General features: G+C 19.2%; 5 protein-coding genes across 5 annotated transcripts; 3 read left to right on the top strand and 2 right to left on the bottom strand.

The window, feature by feature from the left end:
- Positions 1–174: 174 nt before the first annotated feature.
- Positions 175–8166, top strand: PGSY75_1207000 (hypothetical protein; the record flags this gene model as incomplete). Its single annotated transcript, XM_018786660.1, has 3 exons — positions 175–901; positions 993–1045; positions 1183–8166. The coding sequence occupies 3 exons, from the start codon at positions 175–177 to the stop codon at positions 8164–8166; spliced, it is 7764 nt and encodes a 2587-aa protein (XP_018640525.1).
- A 530-nt stretch (positions 8167–8696) lies between these two features.
- PGSY75_1206900 (hypothetical protein) lies at positions 8697–11143 on the bottom strand (the record flags this gene model as incomplete). Its single annotated transcript, XM_018786659.1, has 4 exons — positions 8697–10304; positions 10491–10706; positions 10806–10868; positions 11042–11143. 4 exons carry the CDS (start codon positions 11141–11143, stop codon positions 8697–8699), a joined length of 1989 nt encoding a protein of 662 aa, XP_018640524.1.
- Positions 11144–11574: 431 nt separating this feature from the next.
- Positions 11575–13755, bottom strand: PGSY75_1206800 (hypothetical protein; the record flags this gene model as incomplete). Its single annotated transcript, XM_018786658.1, has 1 exon — positions 11575–13755. The coding sequence occupies one exon, from the start codon at positions 13753–13755 to the stop codon at positions 11575–11577; it is 2181 nt and encodes a 726-aa protein (XP_018640523.1).
- Positions 13756–19004: 5249 nt separating this feature from the next.
- On the top strand, positions 19005–20681 carry PGSY75_1206700 (putative eukaryotic translation initiation factor 5; the record flags this gene model as incomplete). Its single annotated transcript, XM_018786657.1, has 1 exon — positions 19005–20681. One exon carries the CDS (start codon positions 19005–19007, stop codon positions 20679–20681), a length of 1677 nt encoding a protein of 558 aa, XP_018640522.1.
- Positions 20682–22458: 1777 nt separating this feature from the next.
- Positions 22459–26823, top strand: PGSY75_1206600 (putative DNA-directed RNA polymerase III subunit; the record flags this gene model as incomplete). Its single annotated transcript, XM_018786656.1, has 1 exon — positions 22459–26823. The coding sequence occupies one exon, from the start codon at positions 22459–22461 to the stop codon at positions 26821–26823; it is 4365 nt and encodes a 1454-aa protein (XP_018640521.1).
- Between the last annotated feature and the right edge of the window lie 290 nt (positions 26824–27113).

Genomic DNA, 27113 nt, shown 5'->3' with positions numbered 1-27113 from the left:
TTATGGAATAATATCACGTATATATATATATATAATATATGTGTGTATTAATATATATATATATATATATATATATATATATATTTTATTTTTACCTTTACACATTAAAAACATACAGTTGGTTGGTTCTCCTAATACACATTTAAAAGTAATTAATTAAAAAAAAAAAAAAAAATGAAAACTGATAGCAATAATAATAGTGTGTATTCTGTTAGTTTACCGGAAAATGAAAATAGTGTAATAGAAAAAAGTAAAGTAAACCTAGACAGTATAAAGAATATATATAATTATAATAAATTTTCTAATTATATTGATACAGTTAAAAATAAGAAAGTCGAAGAAGAAGTAGAGCAAATATATAAAGAAAACAGTGAAATAGAAAGTGATATTGAGAAAAACAAAATAAACAGTGATATCTCCGTTACAAGTAAGAATAATTTTAAAGAAACCATAAAAAATTCTATAAAAAATGGGAAAAGTTTTATTATTAAATACAAAAATTTATTTGGAAAAGAGAGAAATACAATTGAGGATATGAAAGATGATAAAAATAATACATTAATAAATAAAATAGATAAATATGATAAAAATAGTTTACTTATTAAAATTAAAGATAATGATTCCGTAATCGATAGTGATAATCATTCTCTCAATAATATAAAAGAAAAAAACATCGATAATTATAATAGTAATGTTAATATTAGTAACAGTAGTGATATTGATGATAATAATAATAATAATGAGGAGGAGGAAGAGGAGAATGATTATACACATACGAAATATAAGAAATTATCTAGTTATATAAATAGTTCTAAGAGAAAATTTTATGCACTCGATAAGTTAAAAACAAATAGGCATCTAGATTTAGAAACACATGAATCACAATATAAATCTAATAAAAGTAGGCATTTTAAAATAAAACCTTATATATCTTTTATTATAATATATATATATATATATATTTTTTTTTTCATTGTATTTTTTCACTTCAGAACATAGTTCTAGTAGACAAATTTCAGAAGATATCCCAAGTTCTGTTATTCAGGTAAATAGATTATTCAAAATATATATATATATATATATATATATATATATATATATATATATATATAATTGCCATAACCTTTTTTAATATATATATATATATATATATATTTTATTTTTTATATTTTATATTTTTAGAAGATAAAAGACAGGATTAAGGGAAACAAAGATTCAATAATTTCTGATAATAAAAAGATAGGCGACAAAATGAATAATTATGAATATTATAAAAATAATATGAACCCAGGTGAATTCTTAAACAATTTTAAGGACACGAATATGAAGAATATGATTATTAGAAATGATGAGAATAAAGAGAAAAGTTATATGTACAATAGAAATAGAATATATAATAAAGGAAATATTAATAATAATAATGAAAATATATACAATAATAATAATAATAATAATAATAATATTAGATATAATTCTACTACAAGTCCTATGAATTTAGTAGATAATAATAATGCAAATAAAAATATAGATATGAATTTGTTATATAATAAGGATATTGATACATTGAATAGTAATGGCTCTGCATATATTGATGGTAATAAATTAAGTGAATTACAAGAGAAATATAAAAATAATTTTCTTTATGAAAAAGAACTAGCTAATTTAAAAGATATAAACAAAAAGGAAGTCAATCAGTTAAAGAGTGAAAATAACAATGAGAAAACGTATTTAAATAATCTAAAGAATGAAGCGAGAAGTAATTATTTAAATAATCTTTTAAACAATAGAAATGCGAAAGATAAATATGAAAGTGATCAAAAATATAATATATCTAATGAAAAAGAAATACAAGATACTGTTAACAACTTAAATTATAATAATGATGTTAATAAAAGAGATAATGAAAATAATCTAATAAATAATAATTCTAAACAGTTAATAATAGAAAATTTAATGAATATAAAGAAGAATGTAGAGGAAAATAAAAATGGTAATACGTTTAATATGAATGACATTAGAAATAATTATATTGATTCTTATTATAAAGGTAAAGATAATTTAAATTATGATTATAAAAATGTTCATCATAAACGTTCAAGTTCAAGTAATGTAAATATAGGGAAATTGGAAACAGAAAAGGTTAGTAATTATTTAAATTATGTGGATGATACACAAGCAAAAATTAGTTATTATCAAGAGAAGACAAGGGATACATCTAACCATGGCATTTCACGTTATGATAAATATTTGAAGTTAAAGAATGAGAGCAATTTGAATTTTTTGAAAAATAAAATGATGGATATAAATGCAAATGAATATAACAATAGAGCAATATATAGAGGAGATTTTATGAATAACAAGAATGAATTTGATGATAATAAAGGAAGGAATAATATTTTAGACCAAGTGAATAATAATGATACTAATAATATGAAGAATAATATTAATATGAATAATAATAATAATGATAATATCAACAACAACAACAATAATAATAATAATAATATCAACAATAATAATAATAATGATAATATCAACAATAATAATAATAATGATAATATCAACAATAATAATTATAATGATAATGTCAATAATGTTAACAATTTTAATAATTATGGTGAAAACAACAATGCTATTACTCCCAATGGAGATATTTCAACACATAACAATACTTTAATTTCTAAGAATAAACAAGATTTGTCTAATCTAAGAAATTTTGATTTTAGCGAATTGAGAAAAAAGCATCTGAACAATTACCATAATATTTCAGATAAAGAAAGTATCTATATGAATAATAAAAAGGAAGAAATATTTATAGATAACAATAAGATAGAAGGTTATCAGTTGAACATGCTAAATGAGAAAAAGAATAAGGAAAATTCTTTGATTCATAATAATGAAGAATTATTTTCTTTTGATAGGAATTTCAAGAAAAAGAATGATTTTAAAAATATTGTTTGTGTGTGTCAAGCTAGTAAGCAGATGGCTAGGTTGCAAGTTCATATGGAAGAAAATCGTCAAATGTTAGAAACTGAAAAGAACTTAATGAAAAAAAGAAAAGATAATTTTGAAAAAAAGGTCGAGATGTTAGCAGATAAAGAAAAGGAAATTGAGAAGATTCATTCACAGATAAAGGAAAAAGAAATGATGGTAGATAAAAAGAAATTAGATATTGAAGAAAAAGAAAAGTATGTTAATTCTATAAAAATGAAATATGATAATGCTCAAAAAGAGTTATTAGATAAAATGAATGAATGCATAACTATTGAAAATAAGTGTAAGAGTAAATTATATGAATATGATGAAAAATTTGGACAGTTTAATAAAAAAATCAAAGAAATGGAAGAGCGAGAAAAAGAAATAGATAACGAAAGAAGAAATATAGAAAGAAAAGAAAATTTTTTAAATCATACTAAAAAAGAGTTAGAAGAAGAGAAATTGAGTAATATGAAAGAAAAGAATGAATTGGAAATGTTAAAGAAAGAATTAGAATCTTTAGAAAAGGAAAAGAAGCAAATTATTGAATGTGAATATAATAATTTACAAAACAAAGAAGAAGAAATACTAAGAAATGAACGAAATAATTTAATAAAACAAAAAGAATTAAATAGTAGAATGGATAGATATAATGAATTACTTGAAGATTTAAATAAAAAGAGAAAAGAATTAGAGATGGATAAAATGAAATTATTGGATGATGTGCAAGAAGAGAGAATAAAATTTCTTAATGAAAAAAATAATATGCAAAAGGAAAAAGAAAATGAAATCAATTATATGAAAGAAGAATTAAGAAAGGAACGGACATTAATGATTGAGGAAGTTGAAAAAATGAAAGCAATAATGTTAGAAGATATTGAAAAAAATAAAGAGAAGATGATAAAAAATATGGAAAAAGAAAATGAGAAATTAAAAGATGAAATTGAAAAGGAAAGACGCAACATGATACAAAATTTGGAAGAAGAGAAAAAGGAATTTAAAATTTATTTGGAAAAAAAATATAAAGAAAATATGGAAAATGAAAAATCAGATTTATTAAAAAAATTTGATGAAGAAAATGAAAGGTTACAAAACGAAATTGGTAATGAAAAAAAAAAGCTTCATAAAGAACGTGATAATTTTGAAGAACAAAAAAAGGTTTATGAGGAAGAATTTAGAAGTAAATGTGAGAAATATGAAGAAAGTATACAAAAGAAATATGATGTATTAGAAGAAGATAAGAATAAGATGAAATACTTGATTATAAAAGAACAAGAAGAATTAGAAAATTATAAAAAAAACATTTACCTAGATATTGAAGAAGAAAAAGAAAAATTATATGTTCAACAAGAAAAATTAAATTTAGAAAAAGAAAATTTGTTAGTAGAAAAGGAGCAAATTGAAATTGAATTAAAGAATTATAAAAATTTCAAAGAAAAAGAAGAAAATGATATAAAGATAAGAATTATCAATTTATCACAGCAACAGGAAGATTTAAATAAGGAGAAGGAAAATATTGAAAAGGAAAAGGAAGAAATCGAGAAAAGAAAATATGATTTGGATGAAAGAGAAGAATGTTTAAATAATGACAAGAGTCAAATGGAAGAATCACGTAAAATTTTTGATGAACAATTAGATAAGATAAAAAAAAATAAAGAAGAATTAATAAATTATGACAAAGAATTAAAAAATAGAGAAATTCATTTAATGGAAAAGGAAAAGGAATATAATAAGAGATTGGAAGAATCAAATAAGAAAAAGGAATCATTGAATTCATTTGATATAGAGTTAAAAGAGTATAGTTCTAAATTACAAGAAAGAGAAAAGAAACTTAAAGACAAAAAAAATGAATTACAGAAGGTTAAAGATCAACTTGTTAATTATAAAAATAGTTTGAAACAAAAAGAAATGCAATTACAAAATATTGAAAAACGTGAAAAGGAATTATTAGATGAGCAAAGTGTTATACAAATAGATCGAAATAGTTTAGAGGCAGAGAAAAAACAATTTCTTTTAATGAAAGAGAAGCATATAAAGGATACAGAATTTATACAAGAACAATTAAAATTATTACATGAGCAATTAAAAAATAAAGAGAAATCATTGAAAGAGAAAGAAAATGAAATAAATTTATTAAATAAATTACAAGATTGTAGAAACAAGAGTGGTAGTAAAGGTGCTATAATATCGTTAAAAAATTTGGAGAATAGAAAAGTTACTACAAACTTGTCTAGAACAAGTAACGCAAGAAATAGAGGAGTAAAGGTAAAGGCAATTGGTAAAAATAAATATGATTTGATAAGAAGAAGAAATAGGAAAAAAAGTATAAATTTTAATTATAACAATTTAGAGATTAATAATAGTATTCAATATATAGATAGTATGATAAATGAAAATTTTAAAAATAAAGGTTTTTTAAAATATAAAAATGACAATTTGATCATATCAGATGCAAATTATATATCTAATAATATTGATAAGGATGTTGCTTCAACTTATTCAAAGAATACAGATATGAATAATAACAAAATGGATTCTAAATTATTGAATAATAGAGATATGGGTGTGTTAGATGAAAGGGATACTGTGAGTGGTATATATAAGGATGATAATAATTATGATAAGGTAAATTATAGTAAGAGTGGTACTAAGGAAAATAGGAGTATAACAAACTATACACACACTACAAAAAATAACGACAACACAAAGAAGAACAACAATAATAATAATAATAGTAATAATAATAATAATAATAATAATAATAATAATAATAATAATAATAATAATAATAATAATAATAATAATAATAATAATAGTAATCATAGTAATCATAATAATAATGTGGATTATTATCATTATGGGGGTGACAAATTTAATGAAAAAAAAGATGATTTTTTAAATCAAGATTATCAGAATTATGAAAAAAACTATCTAAAGAGTGATAATAAATATAATTATAATGATAATGAAAATGAATTCTCAACTAATATACCCAGAGACATGTATGAAGAGAACCAGTTTTATAATAATGAAGAAGAAAAGAAAAAACAATACAGAAAAGAAAAAGAACATGGTAATAATATACATCAAGGTGATAAGATAAATCAAAATAATACATATAATAATAGTTATAATAGTTATAATATTAATAATGTAAGTACCAATATAAAGATGGGAAAGAGTAGTTTTAACGATACATTAAATACGAAAAATAGCCCATCACGTTTAAACTATAAAAACAGAGTTGAACATGAAAATAATATAATGACATCATTAAATGTAAATAATTTAATTGAATCTGATTTGATAGATATTAAAAGTAATAATTTTGATTATTATAATAATGATAATGAAAATAATAAATATGATGGTAGTATGATGATGTTAGCAAATTATGAACAAAAACCACAAGATATGACAATCGATGTACTAGATGAATATAATAATAATTATATAGAAAAGGAATCTAATAAAGAAAATGCATCTATAGATAATATTAATAAGAATATTAATTGTATTAATAATGATGTAGATAATATAAATAGTAATATAAATAATATTAATGATAATATACATAAAATAAATAGTAATGTATATGGAAATGATATTTCCAGAAATTATGCAAATAATCCGAATGAACAGAATGTAAAAATAAATAAGAAAAATGAAAGCTCATTGAATACAATTGATAATTTAGTTAATAAAAATATGCAATCTATAAATCATTTTTCGAGTTTAATGCAAAGTAGTAAGCATAATAAAATGTCACCAAATAAAGGAAAGTTAAATGCTACTGAAAAAAATGATAGGTATGAAAAAAATGATAGGTATGAAAAAAATGATAGGTATGAAAAAAATGATAGGTATGAAAAAAATGATAGGTATGAAAAAAATGATAGGAATGAAAAGAATGATAAGAACAATAATAATAATTATTATCATACTAGGAAAGGTAAAAATAATGAATATGTTAATTACCATAATAATGACGATGAAATGACTAGAAAAGAAATAACTAATGATCACTTCCTTAGCAATGAAAATGATTCGATGAAAAAAGAACATAATTTTAATGAATTTCTAGAGGAGGAATATAATAATATGAATGAGCATCATTATAGTGATGTCGAAAGAATTGCAGGAAACAAAAAAAATTATAGTAATAATAAGACATTGGACAAATTATATGAATATAACAATAAATATAATGAAAAAAGGTCGAATAGAAATGTTGACTCGAATGTTCAAATGATAAATAGTAAAAGAGAGAATGTCCAATTTTTTGATGGGAATAAGAATATTGATATTTCTTATATTTCTCGTACACCACATTCATTAAATAAATCGATAGAAGAGAATAATGGATATAATAGTGACAGTAATATATTATGTAGCCATAATTATCTACACAATGAAAATGAAATGCTTCGAAGAATTAATTCACAAATGAGTAATAATCAAGATCATGATAATAAGTATAAAGCACGTAATAATAGCAGTAATATATACCTTAATAATAATAATAGTAATAATAATACTTATGTTAATAGAAATAATATAAAACCCAATATAGTGAGAAAATTTAATAAGACGAAAGAAGAAGAAGAAGACGAAGATGATGCAGTCGGAGTTGGAGCTGGAAAAAGTGGATATATGAAAAATAATACAAATCTATATAAAGGTGAAATGATTACTGAAAATTCAAATAATATGAATAAAGCTAATTATAAAAATAATGATGATCATAATAATAATATGAATATAACGTACTTAAAAAAGTCTCATGTAAATCAAATATCATCATTCAAAGAAAAAGAAAAATCAAATTTTAAAAATCCAGAAAATAATAAATATTCTAATAAAAATAATACAAGCAATACTAAATTTTTAAACAATAAAACAACGAATAGTCATAATAATAATATGAATAATATGAATAATATGAATACACCAAATGAGCAGAAAAATACAAATATGGTAAGAATAAAAGGATTTATGAAGGGTCTACAACAAAATAATAAAATATCTAATGATCTAAAATTTAACAATGATGAATATATGAATCGTAAAAAAAATTATGCAAACAAACAAGAAATAAATAGTAATAATATAATAGAACAACTTGATAAAACATTAATGAATAAATCAATTATAATGAATAAAAACAAAAAAAAGTTTGATAAAAAATGATTTGTAAAATAAAGAAGATTTAATTATAATGTTTATGTGTTTTTATTTCATTCATATGTTTTTTTTTTTTTTTTTTTCTTCATTTATATGCATATTTTTGTTTTTTATTTTGTTAACTATATATATATATATATATATAATTATATGTATATGTTTATGTATATAACATATTTTATAATGGACACATAATGGTGTGTGTATATACGTGTCAGATGTATTCTAATTGATATATATATATATATATATATATATATATATATATATATAATTATCTTTTCTGAAACAATAATTATGAACAAAATATGAATGTAAAATTAACAATATTTTTAATACAGTTAAAGTTGGCTTAATAAGTCAGAATGTTATTATATATGTTATAAAAAATGATTTATTTTCATGTTTCATTATTTATCATAATACACAACAATAATAAATATATGTCCACATATTTCCAGGCATAAAAAATTAAGTGAATAAAATAAATAAATAAATAAATTACATATGTACATCAAATATATATTAATAGATAATTAATTCTTTTTTATATTGTTGCTCATGTAATTTATGATATCGTTGATATTACTTATATTCAACATTGCATGTTCGTTACTTTTATTATTTTCATTTTTAATTAATGTATTATCTAAGTTTAGTGAATTCATAATATGTTCATAATTTTCTAGTATATTTATTTCTTGTGCATAATTTTCAAAAGTATTCATTCTTTCAATTTGTATGTTATAATCATTTTTAAAATTGTTAAATGTTTGAAATAAGGATGACTGGATTTTATTATTATTTTCATTATATATTTGCATATATTGATATTCTTCATCATTATTATTATATATGTTTAAATTTTCTTTTTTTTTAATAGAAGAGGGTTTCGAGTGTATATTTTCATTGTTTACATATTGAATAGTTTGATCATTATTTATAATAAATGAATTTTCATTTAATATATTACTTTTTTCATTTTCTATTAAATATTCTTTATCTATAATATCATCAAAATTTCCACTAAAATAACTAGATATATTAAAATCTATATTATTTTCAATAATATCATCTAATTCTTCTGTTTTTTTTTTTGTTTCAGATTTATCTTCTCTATTTGCTTCTACATTATTTATAATATCGTTATGTAATTTTTGTAGATCAAGTGTATTTATATAATTTTCACTTTTCCCATATTTAATATTTGAATTTATATCATGACTATTATTTAATATATGTGAATTCAAAATATTATTTGCTAAAATCTCATTTGTGGTACTTGCACTTTTTTTAAAAAATTTATTTTCTTCTACTTTCTCATCATTATTTGGAAGAAAAATATTTTTATCATTTTTATTTATATTTATTTCTTCGAATGTAGTTTCTTTTTTGAAAAAATCCATGTCTTCTAAATTATTTCTTATATGATCCTTAATTTCACTCTCTACATTTTCATCTTCTATATTTTCTTGCACATCTATATCCTCAGTTGAATTCATAATAATTTCTTCACTTTCATTTTCTTTTGGTATTTTCTTTTTTATGTATGTTTCATTATCCTTTGACGCTTCTTTTTTCTGAGATATATTATTTTGTTGAATATCCATATCATTCTGATGAAAATTTTGATTCGAATATTTAATAATAATATCTGATTCGTTTGTATTATCATTTTTATCAGTATTATTTAATATATCTTCTGTATTTATATGATCTATGATATTTACTTGATTTATTGATGACATATGTTTATGTTCATTCATAGAATAATTGTACTCATTAAAATTTGAAGTAAACATATTAATATTATTATTATAATTACTATTTTGGGGAATATACTTTATTTGATCATATTCACTATTTAATTTATTAAAGCTCTTATTGTTGTTGAGTATGTGACTATAATTATCATCGTTCTGTTCGAGAAGGATGCTTTCATAAACTTCATTTACATTGATATTATAAAGATTTTCTAAGTTATCAGCATTATCAATATTATCTATATTATCTATATTATCTATATTTTTTTTATATTCATATGCTTTAACGTCATACATGCTAAAAGATTTTTTATTGGTGTTTGCTATATTTTGAAATTCTACATTTATATTTTTATCTGAGATCATCATATGTCCATATTCCTAAAAGAAATATAAAAGAAAAAATAAAAAGAAAAAAAATAAAAAGAAAAAAAATAAAAAGAAAAAAAATAAAAAGAAAAAAAATAAAAAGAAAAAAAATAAAAAGGTACATATTTAATACATACATATATATATAAATATATATATATATATATATTTTTTTTCCATGTCTTTCTATTAATATACATATAATTTGATGGCTTGCTTTTCTTTTTCATCTATTTCCTCCTTTTTTTGTAGTAAATTTTTGAATACTTTATATATACATTGATAATATTCTTGTTCGTATAAAAAAATATCAGCGAAATAGTTATTGTACTTTTCCTTTATTTTTTCTAAGGTTTCAAGTTCATATTTCTCCTTATATTTATGTATATCCATATATATTTGTTCTTTTTCTTTCTACAAAAAATGACATTCAAAGATAATATATTATATAATATAGAGATTAAATGTTGACCATATAAAAATATATTTATATTCATTCTTTTAATATATTACGTTAAGCATATATCTATTTACGTAATGGGCCTTGTTTTTTTTTTCATATTCTTCTTTTAAAGCCTAAAAAGATAAAATAGAAAAATACATAATAGGTCAAAGTTATACGAAATATGCTTTTTTTTTTTTTTTCTTTTTCCATTTTAAAGAAGAAAAAGAAACAATAAGAATAAAAAATAATCTTCCTGCATAAATGAATAAATATATATATATATATATATAATTTTTTTATTTACATGCTTGTACTCTTTTAATTTTTTCAACTTATTTTTATATTTATCTATTATGTAGGAGCATTTTATTTGAATTATTTCATCAAGTCCATAATTCAACGACATTTGTTTCTTATTCCATATATAAATTATAATATAATAATAATTTTTTATTATATATAACTTAGTTGATAATTAACATAATTTCTTTATGGTACATTATAGTTTATGAGAATGATGAAATGTTAATAAAAAAAAATAATACTGTGTGTGTATTTGTAAAATATAAAATATATATATATAAAAATATATATATATATATATATATGTATGTATGTATGTGTATATTTATGCATGTAATGCATATTATCATTATTCGTTTAATATACACATTTTGTCTTTTCACGCACATATAATGTTATATTATATATATATATATACGCATTTTATGCAACACAGATTTATATTTTTTGTACAATAACAAAAAATGTACGAAAACATTACAAATAATAAAAAAATATATATATAGATACATATATACATATATATATATACATTTAGTACCTTTTGGGAGTTGGTTCTATAAAGTTTCGTATTAAGTTATCTGCATAGGCATTGTTTGAAATAATATCTTTGTTATGTTTGTATAAGGCTACAAAAAAATTGTATCTACTAATTTTTAGGTCATAAGTTTTATTTTCCAATGTATCATTTAAACCTTTAATAATCCACTGTTCATTTAAAATAGTAGTAACAATATCATAAGGTATCATTAATTGTAATAATTTAAAAATATTGGTTTGTATATTGTTATCATCAATTTCTTTTAATATGAGAATAATTTTTTCCAAGAGAACTGAATGGATAATATTTTTAATCCATGTGTCATCCATAGGTTTAGATGTAAAAATTTTTAACCATATATTTATTGAATGTAATAAGACGTTAGTATTAGAATGAGTACTTATATGATTGATAACAATTAAATGAGCATTTTTATCTAAATTCAAAATAAGATTACAAGATTCTTTATATGAAAAGAAGAAACCAAATGCTTTAATTCCAACAATTAATTTTTCAACATCACTTTCTTTATTATTTATATATTGAAGTATTGTTTTTAATAAAATGTTTGAATGTGAATCTATAAGAAAATGTAATATAGATTCATTCATATAGCTATATGATATTAAAGAATTTATTATACTTAAATGTAGTATATATTCATCATTTTTTTTTAAATCATATAAAACATTATGTAAAAGGTGAGAGTTATCTATATTTAATCCATTAGAATAATTAATATTCTGAATTAACTTGGAAAATATTTCTAATACATTTATTTTTAATAATAAATCATCTTTTATGTAAATCATATATAAATATTTATATAAATCAATTCTAATCATTTGATATATATATTCCTTTTTATAATTATGTTTTTTCATAATATCTTTTAAACCATGTACTTGAGAGTAAATTATATCATCTATGTTCATATATTCATCATCACACTCATCACATTTATCAACGTTGTTGTTAATTTGGTTATGTTCTTTAAACTGTTTCTCTACATTAGATAACTGGTACATATCACTACCATCATTATTATTATTATTAATATTAATATTATTATTATTATTGTTTACATTTGTATGGTCATTTATGCTACTGGGTGTTTTATTTTGTGAAGACAATACATCCAACTTGAATAAATTACATAACTTCTCATCGTTAGTAATATTTATACAATCAGATATAAAATCTAACAATCTTAATCGTTGAATATTATCTGAACGATCTAAAGATAACTTAAGCTTTTTCAAAAAATAAAAATCAAAAATATCACTAGAATGACATTTTTTTTCTCTAAGTAGGCGTAATAAAATGTCATTAGCCCTATTAAATGAACATAAGGATTTACTGAAAATACACAACTTTATCATTTTCAAATGTATAATATCATATAATTCTCCATCTTCTATAATATATTTTTTTAAATTTTTCAATGTATATATTTGTATATAAATATTTTGTAAATGTAAAGTTCTAAATAACATATGGTTGATATTTTTATTAGAAAAAATTATTTTTCTACCCATACTTAATTTAAAGATACTAGTAATTATATATGCAATAATAATTAAGGTAATTTGATTTATTTGACACTTATCAACTTGTATGTTACCAAGTTTGTAAATATTATCATTTTCTTTTATAACATTTAAATTAATACATATTTGATTAATTAAATGTAAATTATTAGATGAGTTAGATCCATTAGGATGATTATAATTCATATCTATATTATCACGATCTAATGATAATAATAAATTGTTTAAATATTCAAACGTTTTTTCAATTTTTTCTTCATATTCTTCTTCACTTGTTAAAGGGTCGAAATAATTTATCATATCATCATTGCTATATTTATAATTTACATTACGCTTATACATACGTTCTTGTTCTTTTAATATAAAACCATTTGACTTAATATTATCATCAGTATTATATTCCATATCAACATCGCTATTTAAATAATCACTTGGAATTACATATGACTCATCAACATTATCATTCTCGTTAATTAAATATGAATAGTAGTTATATGAGAACATTAAATCTTCTAACTTTATATCTTTTTCTAAAGATATAAGTACCTCGCTTGTAAATATTTTGTTATAATAATCCTTTACTTCCTTAAAATCTAAAACACGTCCCTTCATACTTTGAGGCATTTCTTAAAAATAAAAAAAAATAAACAAAATAATATATCTATAATAAAATATAATGTAATATCTAACATATAATATATATATATATATATATATATATGTGACAACCTTTTTGTTATGGCTTATTTTGCAGATCTACAATTGATATTGAAAATATGATAAATGTTTATTTTATTATTTTATTATTTTTATATTTAAAAGTAAAATAAGGAAAAAAAAAAAAAAAAAAAAAAAAAAAAAAGTGCTTTTTGATATTAAAAATATTGACAAAATTTATTAAATTATATTCATGTATCATTATATATTGTACTAAAATATTTACGTACATTCAATTTAACAAATATTCATTTTCTTATATTTCAGCTAATAAAACATACAATATAAAATTTGAATTTGCGAATGAAATAAAACGTGAACAATTTTAAGATTACTATTATATATATATATATATATACATACATATACATTTATATTTATTTATATATGTATATTTTTTTTTTTTTTTTTTTTTTTATTATTTTCCATCATTTGAATGTATTCTTTTTTAACGGTTCTTAAAAAAAGAAGAAAAAATAATATATTTTATATTTATAATTATAAATAAAATATTACAAAATAACTTATATTTACATTTATTATTTTTATTTTTATATCCAATGAAGATATATAAATTAATTTATATGTATTAAATTAGATTAAATTAAAAAATATATGGAGCAATATACATTTTTTTATTTCTGAGCATAATAAAATATAATTATGAATATATTATATATATATATTATATATATATTTTATATATTTATACAATTACAATTTTATAAAAATAAAGAAAAAATAGCACATATATTAATTATCCATATATATATATGTCCCATTATAAATAACAACATATAAATTATTAAATAAATAAATATATATATATATATAATCCTTTTAATAGTTGAATCCTAAATTAATGATTTGTAACCCTTTTTTTTTTTTTCTTTTTTTTTTTTTTTGTTATTCATAATAAATATTTAAATAACACCTTTATATAAATATTACATATATACGGACAGATATATTATATATATTATAATTTGTTAGCTCGGAATAATTTACAAATAGATAATATATTATTTTGTAAAATTATGGATCTTAATATTTTTCTTGAGATCTTATTATATATTATTTTAATTTTATGAACTAAGTAATATATATATTATATATATAATTAATATATTCTTTATTATAAGATAATATATATATATATATTTTGCTTTTAAAAAAAAAAAATTATAGATTTATATTTTACAATATATTATTTTAATAACAATAATAATATATATATATAATATAATACATATAAAACGTTGAAATATTGTATCTTATTTAATTATTATTCCATTATTTGGTAATTTTAAATATATATATATTTTTTTGTTTATATAAAATGTTACTACATATTATTATATATATATATAATGCATGGGCATATTTTTATAAGAAAACGAAAAAAAAAAAAAAAAAAAAAAAGCTCATGCAATATTATGAAGGATTTACATTTGATTTTTTTACCCTCATGCATTAATATATATATAAATAGTGTTATAATTTAAATATATAAAAAAAAAGTAATGAAAAAAAAAAAAGAGGGAAAAAATCAATGAATATATTATTATGTAATATTTGTATGTATTAACTTGGAGCAAGAAAAAAAAAAAAAAAGAAAGATATATATAATATATATATATAAATTTATTGGGTATATTATTAAATTCATTTTATAAATTTATACTATATATTATATAAATTTGTACAAGCTAAAATGTAATAATATATTTTTCTATTATTTATATATATTATATTATTATTACATATTTATACACAAAATATATAATATATATGTAATAATATATATATATTATTATTATGTGATCTTTCTTTTTTTTTATTATATACTAACAAAAAAAAAAAAAAAAAAAAAAAAGAATCATACAGATTATATAATTAATAAATTATATATTATATATATACACTCAATAATTATGAATATGCTTAAAAAAAAAAAAAAAAAAATTACTTTTTCACATATATTTTTTTCCTTAATATTATATATGAATAAATATATCATAATGAACATATTATAATAATATTATTATCATATATATTATTTTATACAAATAGAAATAAAAATTTATATAAAAATTTTTTTAAAAAATTTTAGTTTTCCTTAAAAATTATATAAAAAAAAAAGATAAAATTCTTTATTTATTTTTTAATATAATTTATAGATTTTTATATTTGACTAAATTATTATATTATTATAAATATAAAATTATATATATATATATATATATATAATTAATTTATATATTATTAATATTATAAATATATACATTTATATTTTTATAAAATTTTAGCATAATATTAAATTTAACGCTATATAAGAAAAAAAACAAAACAAAAAAAAAAAAAAAAAAAGGAAAAAAAGGAGTAATGGTAAAATATAGTAAAAATACTTTTATTAATAAAAAACATTTCAAGTCGATGAAGACTTTAATAAGTGACAAAAATATGGTTATAAAAATAATAATTAGGTAAATAATAGTAACATATAAAATAATAAAAATATTATTCGATTCAGGCATATACATATGAAATATGAAATGTAATTAAAAAAAAATAATAAAGTAATAATTATATTATATATATATATATATATATTTATAACAAATATGGGAAATAAACCTTATTTTATAAGATTGGGATATAGAAAATATATACATTATAAAACAAAATAATATTTTTAATATATCACATTTTTATCAAATATAAATAAATAAATATATATATATTATATATATTGATGTAACATTTGTAGAAAAAGTTCATTTTTTATTTAATATTTCAGTAGTTGACATACAGAAAAAAAATAAATAAAATAAAATAAAATAAGTAAATGTAGAATATATACTTTTTATATATCAAATATTATATTATTGTACCATATGAAGAATTTTAGATTTATGTAAATTTTTTATTTTTTATTATCATTTTAATATTTTTAAATTCTTTTTTTTGTTTTTTATTTTATGCATTGTATTTTAATGAAAAATAAAAATATTAATAAAGAAAAAAAGATGAAGTTATATATAAATTTTATTAACCTATAGGTAAGTATATATTTTTTGTATATTATATAATATATAATACATAACATATATATATTTACATACGTGTGTTATTATTAACCTTTAACCTTGGACGTTTAATATAAATATGTAAATAAATAAATTAAAAAGTGGATAAAATAATAAAATTACAGAATATATTTGCATAAACACAATAACCTTTAAAAAATAATGAACAGGACTAAATATAAGAAACAACATTTATTAAAAAGTAAAATATAAATTAAAAAAAAAAAAAAAAAAAAAAAAAAGAAATTGAAGAAATATAAAAATTACAGATATAATATTATATATTTATATATATATATATATATAATATATATATTTTTTTTTTTCGTGAAAAAAATTCAGTTTCAAAATACACATTATATTATTAAATAAAATGTGTATACATAATATGTTAACTTTTAATAAAGTCGAAGAAAAAAAAAATAAATAAATAAAATAATATATATTTATATTTATTTACATATGTGTACTAATAAACATATTTCCTATTATATATTTATTTAACTGTTATGTATTAATGAATGGAATGTAAAATTATAAGTAATATTACAAGTTATATCAGACATATAGAAATATACAATTATGATAATATTACAGGATATAAACGGAACTAAGTATATTTAAAATAGATAAAAGAAATATAATTATTATAAGTATAATATAATTACAAAATAAAATTGATGAAAAAAGAATGAGAAAAGGAAAGTAATTATTAAGAATATTAATGAGGTATATGTAAGTATTAAGAAGTAAGAAATAATAATATTTATTATTACATATTATATATAGTTATAAGAAAAAAAAAAACAAAAAAAAAAAAAAAAAGGGGGAAAGAAAGTAAGAAAACGTTATATTATATATATTATAATTAATAGGGAAAATATATATATTTTAATAACATATAAATATATATATATATATATATGATAAGAATGATGTATAAACAAAGTATATATTTCCGTCAGTATTATTAGTAGTTATATTAATATTGTTATAATTATACAATAGGTAAATTATATATTGGTTATTGTTTTTAAAATATTTGTAATATGTATATGTAGTTATATTAATTTGTTTTATTATATATATATATATATGTATGTATAAGGAAATTCATATATTTTTTAATTAATAAGCGTATAATTTTTTCATTAAGTTTTATTTACATACGAATTTATAATAACATATAAGTATGTGTACCAGTACTTTTACCTATATATAAAAATAGAACAAATAAATTAAGTGCAACATTATATTTACATATATATTATACATATATATATATATATATATATATTTATTTATTTATATTTCTGAATAATTTTTAATTTCTATTAAGTGATGTTAGATTTATGTAGGAATAAATGTTTTTTTATAATTGTAAATAATATTTATGTATAGATATAGTTGGGTAATATATATATTGTGTTGTATACTATTTAGAAAGTAATTATAATATATACATATTATTTATTTTTCTTTTTTTTTTGTGGTTTATAATTTTTAAATTCATAATATAAATTTTTATATTATAATGCATCATTACTAATTTTGGTGATTTATTAATTATTAATTTTTTTATTTATAATTTTTTTTTTTTTTTTTTCTATCTTCTCTTTTGAATTATGTATTAATAATTGTAGAGTACGTCATATATAAAATATATATATATATATTACTATTTGTTTTTTTATAAATTTTTATATGTTCTTATAAAAATATTTTATTATATACATGTATTTATTATAAATAAAGAATATCGCCTTGGTAATATATATATATATTTAATTGTAATAGTTTCTTTTATGTAATCTATTAATTTAATATTGTTTGTATGGTTTATTATATATATATATATATTTATATGTATAATATAATTTATGAATTTTATTAATTTGTACCTTATAATATATTAATGTAAAATATTTTTATTATATATATATATATATATATATATATATTTATTTATTTAAATCCTTGCCATTTTGTGTTTATATATTATAGGGTAAAATTTTATATCCCAGTTTATTGAATTTTTTTTTATTTTTTATTTTTGTTTAAAATACCATGTCGTACGTTAATATTCCTAGGGATCGGAATGATCCTAATTACAGATACAAAATGCCCAAATTAATTTCGAAAATAGAGGGAAGAGGTAATGGTATAAGAACTAATATATCTAATATGGGTGAAATAGCTAGATCATTAAAACGACCACCAATGTATCCGACAAAATTTTTTGGTTGCGAATTAGGTACTATGGTTAAGTTTGAAGAAAATGAAGAAAAGGCTATTGTGAATGGAGCACATAAAGAAAAGGATTTAGTAAATATATTAGATAAATTTATAGAGATGTATGTTTTATGTCCTCATTGTTTATTACCTGAGACTGATATTGTTGTGAAGAAAGGTATTCTAATTTGTAAATGTAATGCTTGTGGTAATATTGGAGAACTTAATAATTCACATAAAATAGCAACGTATATGATAAAAAATCCTCCAATGATTAGTACTGTTGGTAGTAAGAAAAAGAAGACAAAAGAAAAGAAAGTTGAAAAAAGTACTAAAGGTAAAAGTGAGAAGACAGATAAAAATGAAGAGAATAATAGAAACGGTGTAATTAATTCAGATGATGAAGAGAATGATGATTCAGATGATTTATTAGATTCAGATAAAAGTATATCTAATGGAAAAAAAGAAAATAAAAAAAATAAAAAAAAAGATAATTCATCAAGTAATAATAATAATAATAATAGTAATAATAGTAGTAGTAATAGTAAGAAAAAAAAAGAAGAAGAAAATTTTGTTTTAGAAAAGGAATGTCTACATTTTGGTAGTCCAGAAATTAAAGAAGTTATTGAAAGAATGAAAACTATATTTAAAGAATCTACACAAATGAATGATATCCAATATGCTGAAGAACTTAGAGTATTACAAGTATCTCAATGTTTCGATTCCAAATGTAGAGTTTTTATTTGTTTATGTTCTTTATTTGAAGATAAAATAAGTAAAGAATTATTAGAAAAAAATATCAAATATATAAAAAAAATTAATGATACTTCAGTTACAACTACAGATATATTTTTGGCCTTAGAGTATTATGTAAATAATATTGCACCTAATTCTTTGAGTATTTATCCTTATATATTACAAGTTTTATATAATAATGATATATTTGAAAGTAAAGATATAATCAAAAGATACGACGACGACGAAGACGGAAAAAATGAAAACAAGAATAATAATAAAAGTACTAATAGTAATAATATTAATAGTAATAATATAAATAGTAATAATATAACTACTAGTAATAATAATAGTAATAATTCCACAAATGATTCATTAAAAACAGAAAAATTATTAAATAACCATGTTAATAATAAAGATGATAATAATACTGTAAACGCACAAATACATTTTGATAAATGTAAATCTATGGCTAAACATTTTGTCAGTTGGTTAAAAGATAACGATTCAGATTCTGAAGAAAGTGATGATGAAGAAGAGAAAAATACACCTAATAATACTATAAATAGTAATATGGGTAATTTAAAAGTTAAATCTCTAAGAATTAACGATGGAAATTTAAAAAGAGAACATCAAAGTCTTTTCTCAAATGATTATGAAAGAGTTTTTGTAGATTCAAAAAGTGAAAAATGCGATGATGATATATTTTTAGATGCAAAAGATGGAAATGTATATACAGGTGATGAAGAAGAAGAAATTGATATAGACGCTATATAAAATTAATACAACATAAATTAAAAAATTTTTAAATAATATTATCCTTTAAAATGAATGAATCAAACAATTAATACACTAATATGTATATTATGTAGAAATATATGTGATGTGTTCCTTTTTATTTTATTCCTTTTTTTTTTTTTTTTTCAAATATAATTTTTTAATAACTTGAATTTTTTTTTATCTTTTTTTATTAATTTTTAAAAAATTGTTATTATTTTTTTTAATATAAAAAGAAAATATATATATATATATATAAACTATATAATATTATTATAACATTATATAAAATAACATTGATAATTTTCTTATTTTAAAAAAGTATATAATATTAATAATATTTTTTTGTATAGAAATTATTATATTATATTATATTATTAAGGGTATGCATACAATATATAAAAAAAATATTTCTTAAATGGAATTCTATAAATAAATAAAATAACCTTATAACTATTATGTCATCCGAATCAATAATTAATAAGACTATATAAAAAATATATTTACATATAATATTGGAATGATATATATATATAATATGTATATATTTTTAAATATAATTACGATATATAATAATAAAAAGTTATCATATGTGAAAGATTAAATATTTATATATTTTAATAATACATAATTATTTTCATATTTTATATATAACTTAATAATAATTGTTTTTTTTAAAACAAATCAAGTTAATATCCTTTTCTTACATTGAAAATTAAATTTATGAGAAATAATAATATAATTTATATTATTATAAATTTTATAATTCTGTAATATTTATTATAATATATTTATTTAATTTTTTTTTTTTTATGATACTATGGAAATAAATAATTAAAAAAAAAAAAGAAACACATATAAATATATGTATATAATAACACTATAATTATTAATACACGTGCTTAATATATTATAATAAATTATATATATAATATGTTATATATATATATATTATTTATTAAACAACATCTGCTGAAATTATGTATATTTTTTGATATACAAATAAATATATGTTCATCATTCAAAATAGGGGAAGAAAAATAAATTTAATAGAATATATATTAAATAAAATATTTTGATGTTGAAAAAAAATATATATATTTAAATTGATATATAAAAGAAGAAATTCTTAAAAGTAACAATTTGTAAATATATATATATAAAATATTATATATATATATTTATTTATATATATTTTTTCATTATTTTGTTAAGGTTTTTACCTGAAAGGTATGTGATAATTTAATTATAGAATATGAAAAATTACTGAGATATACAAAATATTTATTTAATTAATTATTTATATTTTGAATAATGTTTTATATTGGAAAACAATTATAAATACATATATATAGATATGTCAACAACAGCAACAAAAAAAAAAAAAAAAAAAACAATTAAATATAATAAGTATGTTAGTATATTTAATAAAGGGTTTTCTTCTGTTTTCTTAATTTCTTTTCTTTTTTTTTTCTTTTTTTGTATCCCTATATTTAATAAAATATGAATATTAAAGAAAATTAACATATATAAATATATTCATATATACATAATAACGAAAATGATATAAAGGAATATTTTTATTTGTGAATAATAAAATGTTCTTTTTTTATATATGAAGTATATATATATATATATATATGTATTAGTATGTTACTCTATGTTATTTAAGCCTTAACGACAAAAAAAAAAAAAAAAATATATACATATTTATAAAATATATATATGTATATGTTTAAATTTATGCATTTGTTCATTCCAGTAAATATGATATAATATGAAAGATATTATTAAGATTAAAACGAAAAAGAAAAGCGTGAATAAAATTAATGATGCAAATGAAGAGGAAGTATACCAGTTAAAAGAAAATACAGCACAAAATGGTGATGATTATAAGAATGAGAAGAATAACATAAATAGATTTATACTAAATGATGAAAATATAAATAGCAAAAATGATTATAATAATATGATGAATCAATGTGATGTCATTGGTAAAAACGAAAATGAAGAATATACACATATAAAAATGGAAGAGGAAAAAAATAAAGACGATTTGTATGAATGTAAAAATGATGATAATAATTTCTATGAGAGTAAAATAAATTTTATTAAAAAACAAGATGAAGCAAATAAAGAAAATAATAATAATAATAATGATCATAATAATAATAATAATGATCATAATAATAATAAAAATTGTTATTATAATTATTATGAGAATAAACATATAAATATATTCAACAATAAAAATGATGTGCATAATAAAAACATGTCAACTAATAAAATATTAAAAGATGAATATTATGATAAAAATTTAAATGGAAATAATATAAATGATTTAAAAGAATATCTAAATAATGAAAATAAGAAACAAAGGAAAACAAAGCTATATAATAATATGAATATTTTAAATGATGAAGAAAATTTTTCTGGTTTAGTTATTAAGAATAAAGAGCATAATAAGAAAATTTATGAAAATTCAAAATGTGTTAATACATTAAACGAAAAATGGAAACTGTTACCTGCTTATTTGAAGGTAAAAGGTTTAGTTAAGCAACATATTGAATCATATAATTATTTTATAAAACGAGAAATAAAAACAATTATGAATGCTACTACAAATAAAATTATAAAATCAGATATTGATGAGCATTTTTATGTAGAATTTTTAGATATAACAGTTGGAACACCTTCTGTTGAAGAAAATATGATAGAAACCAAGTTAACACCTCAAATCTGTAGACAACGTGATTTAACATATTCAGCTCCTATATATGTAGATGTAGAATATGTAAAAGGAAATAGTATTATAACCAAAAATAATGTAGAGATTGGTAGATTACCTGTTATGTTAAGAAGTGATATATGTGTATTAAATAATAAAAGTGAAGAAGAATTGATGAAATTAGGTGAATGCCCTTATGATCCTGGAGGATATTTTATTGTTAAAGGTACAGAAAGGGTTTTATTAATGCAAGAGCAATTATCAAAAAATCGAATTATTGTAGAAATGGATATAAAACATAATATTTGTGCAACTATTACATCAACTACTGCTGAATCTAAAAGTAGATGCGCTATTGTATACAAAAATAATAAACTTTATTTAAAACACAACTCTTTTATTGAAGATATTGGTGTTTGTATTATATTACGAGCTATGGGTTATGAAAGTGATCAAGAAATATTTCAAATGATTGGATCACATAAAAATTATGTTAACGGTATATTGTTATCATTATATGAATTATACAATGAAAATATTAAAACCAATTTAGATGCTTTATTATATATTGGGAAAAAAATAAGACCAAGGTTATTGGCTAAAGGGTTTTTTAGCTCCATGAAAGAAAAACAAGTAAAAAATGAAAAGGATATTATTGAAGAAGGTTTAGATTTTTTAAGTCGTGTTTTATTATCTCATATACAGCAAAAAAGTAAATATGACTTTAGAAATAAAGCTAGATGTATTTGTTTAATGATAAGAAGAGTTTTAGATAGTGCAAATAATAAAAACGAAATCGATGATAAAGATTACTATGGTAATAAAAGATTAGAACTAGCTGGACAATTAATATCATTATTATTTGAAGATTTATATAAAAGATTTTATTTTACATTAAAAAAACAAATAGATCAAACGTTAAGTAAATATATGCAAAGTAATTATAATTCTAAATTAAGAAGTACTGGTAATAATATGAATGATAATTATCCAGATGTATTCCGAAATTTACCGAAGGATATTATTACAAGAGGTATGCAAACAGCTATATCAACTGGTAATTGGAATATAAAAAGATTTAAAATGGAAAAGAGTGGTGTTTCTCAAGTATTATCACGTTTATCATTTATTGCATGTATAGGAATGATGACCAGATTAAATTCTCAGTTCGAGAAAGGAAGAAAAGTGAGTGGTCCTAGAGCTCTTCAGCCATCACAATGGGGTGTTTTATGTCCATGTGATACGCCTGAAGGAGAATCATGTGGTTTGGTTAAAAATTTAGCCTTAATGACACATGTTACAAATGACAATGAGAATAATGAAAATTTGATTGAAATATTGTATACCTTAGGAGTAGAGGATAGTGATAGTTTAACTGGAGAAGAAATATATAAAGAGGGTGTATTTTTTGTTATTTTGAATGGTATATTATTAGGAGTACATAAGAGACCTCAAAAATTTATGCAACGTATACGATATTTAAGACGTTATGGGAAAATAGGACAATTTGTATCTATATATGATAATTTTTTACATAATGCTATATATATATCTACAGATGGAGGACGATTATGTAGACCATTAATAATTATAGAAAATGGCAAATCTAAATTATTACCACAACATATTAAAGCTTTAGAAAATGGAACTATTAATTTTTTTGATTTATTAAAAAGTTCAGTTATTGAATGGATTGATGTAAATGAACAAAATAATCTTTTAATTGCATTAAATGAATCAGATATATCATTAAGTACTACACATTTAGAAATAGATCCATTAACTATACTTGGGGTAGTTGCTGGATTAATTCCATATCCTAATCATAACCAAAGTCCAAGAAATACATATCAATGTGCTATGGGTAAACAAGCCATAGGTGCTATAGGATATAATCAATTTGTAAGATGTGATACCTTGTTATATTTATTAGTATATCCACAGAAACCTTTAGTAAAATCTAAAACAATTGAATTTATAAATTTTGAAAAATTACCTGCTGGACAAAATGCAATAGTTGCTGTTATGAGTTTTTGTGGATATGATATTGAAGATGCTATAGTTATGAATAAATCGTCCATTGATAGAGGTTTTGGTAGGTGTATGTCTTTGAGAAAACATTCAGTCGAATTAAAAAAATATTTTAATGGATCAAACGACATAGTTTTACCTTCTCCGTTAGTAATTAATAAATTACAACAACAACGACAAGAAAGGGAAATTAAAAGTGAGATAAAAAATGAAAAAGAAAAAGATGGAATAAAAAAAGAACATCAAAATGATAATATAAATAATAATAATATTATTAAAAACAGTTATAATAATAACTTATCCAAAATAGATAATATTAAAAAAGATTCATATAGTCATAAAAATATATCTAACGAATCTAAAGTTGATATAAAAAAAATGGCAAATAAAGATATTAGAAAATATCATTCTCTAGATATGGATGGGGTTGCATCTATTGGTTATTTGATAAAAGAAGGGCAATTATATGTAAATAAATTTTCACCAAAAAATATTAAAGATCATGTAAAAGATATTGGAAAAGTTGATATAAATGATTTCAAAATGAATGAAATTAAATATAAAAGTGTATATCCCTCATATATTGATAAAATAATTTTCACTGAAAATTCGGAAGGATTAAAAATATATAAAATAATTATGAGACAAACAAGATTACCAGAATTAGGTGATAAATTTAGTTCAAGGCATGGACAAAAAGGTGTTGTAGGTTTGTTAGTAAATCAAGAAGATATGCCATTTACTGAATCTGGAATATGTCCAGATTTAATTATGAATCCACATGGATTCCCATCTCGTATGACAGTAGGAAAACTTCTTGAGCTAGTTGCATCAAAAGCTGCAGTTATGGATGGTGAATATAAATATGGTTCCATATTTAGTGGAACACCATTTGAAGAAATAGCCGAAATTTTATTTAGATATGGATTTAATTGTTCCAGTAAAGAATTATTATATTCTGGATTAACAGGTGAACCTTTAGAAACATATATATTTATGGGACCAATATATTATCAAAAATTAAAACATATGGTACAAGATAAAATCCATGCTAGAGCTAGAGGACCAAGACAATTACTCACAAGACAACCAACTGAAGGTAGATCAAAAGAAGGAGGTTTAAGATTAGGTGAAATGGAAAGAGATTGTTTAATAGCATATGGTGTTAGCAATTTATTACTTGAAAGATTAATGTTAAGTAGTGATGTATGTAATGTATATATTTGTGAGGATTGTGGTATGATGGGATATGATTTATATTGTACATTCTGTAAAAAATGCGATAAAAACATTGTTATTCAAATGCCATACGCATGCAAATTGTTATTTCAAGAACTTCAAACCATGAATGTTTTTCCAAAAATTATAGTAAAGGAGGTCTAGTATAAATGTACCAAAAAAAATAAAAAATAAAAATAATAAATAATAAATACCTATGAGTAAAGATAAAATAGTTTTATATAATTAATAATATAAATAGGATTAAATATAAGGATACTTAAAATATAGCATATTCATATGAATTATATTATTCAATCATTAAAAAAAAAAGCATTTTATTAATCCAACATAAACAAAGCATCATAATATATATATATATATATATATATAATATACCGTTAATTTTTATGTTTTGTTAATTTTTTTTTTTTTTTTTAAATTCATTTATATTT

The sequence above is a fragment of the Plasmodium gaboni genome, chromosome 12 (assembly GCF_001602025.1).
Source record: "Plasmodium gaboni strain SY75 chromosome 12, whole genome shotgun sequence".
Taxonomy (NCBI): Eukaryota; Apicomplexa; class Aconoidasida; order Haemosporida; family Plasmodiidae; genus Plasmodium; species Plasmodium gaboni.
This window is presented reverse-complemented; position numbering and strand designations above follow the sequence as displayed.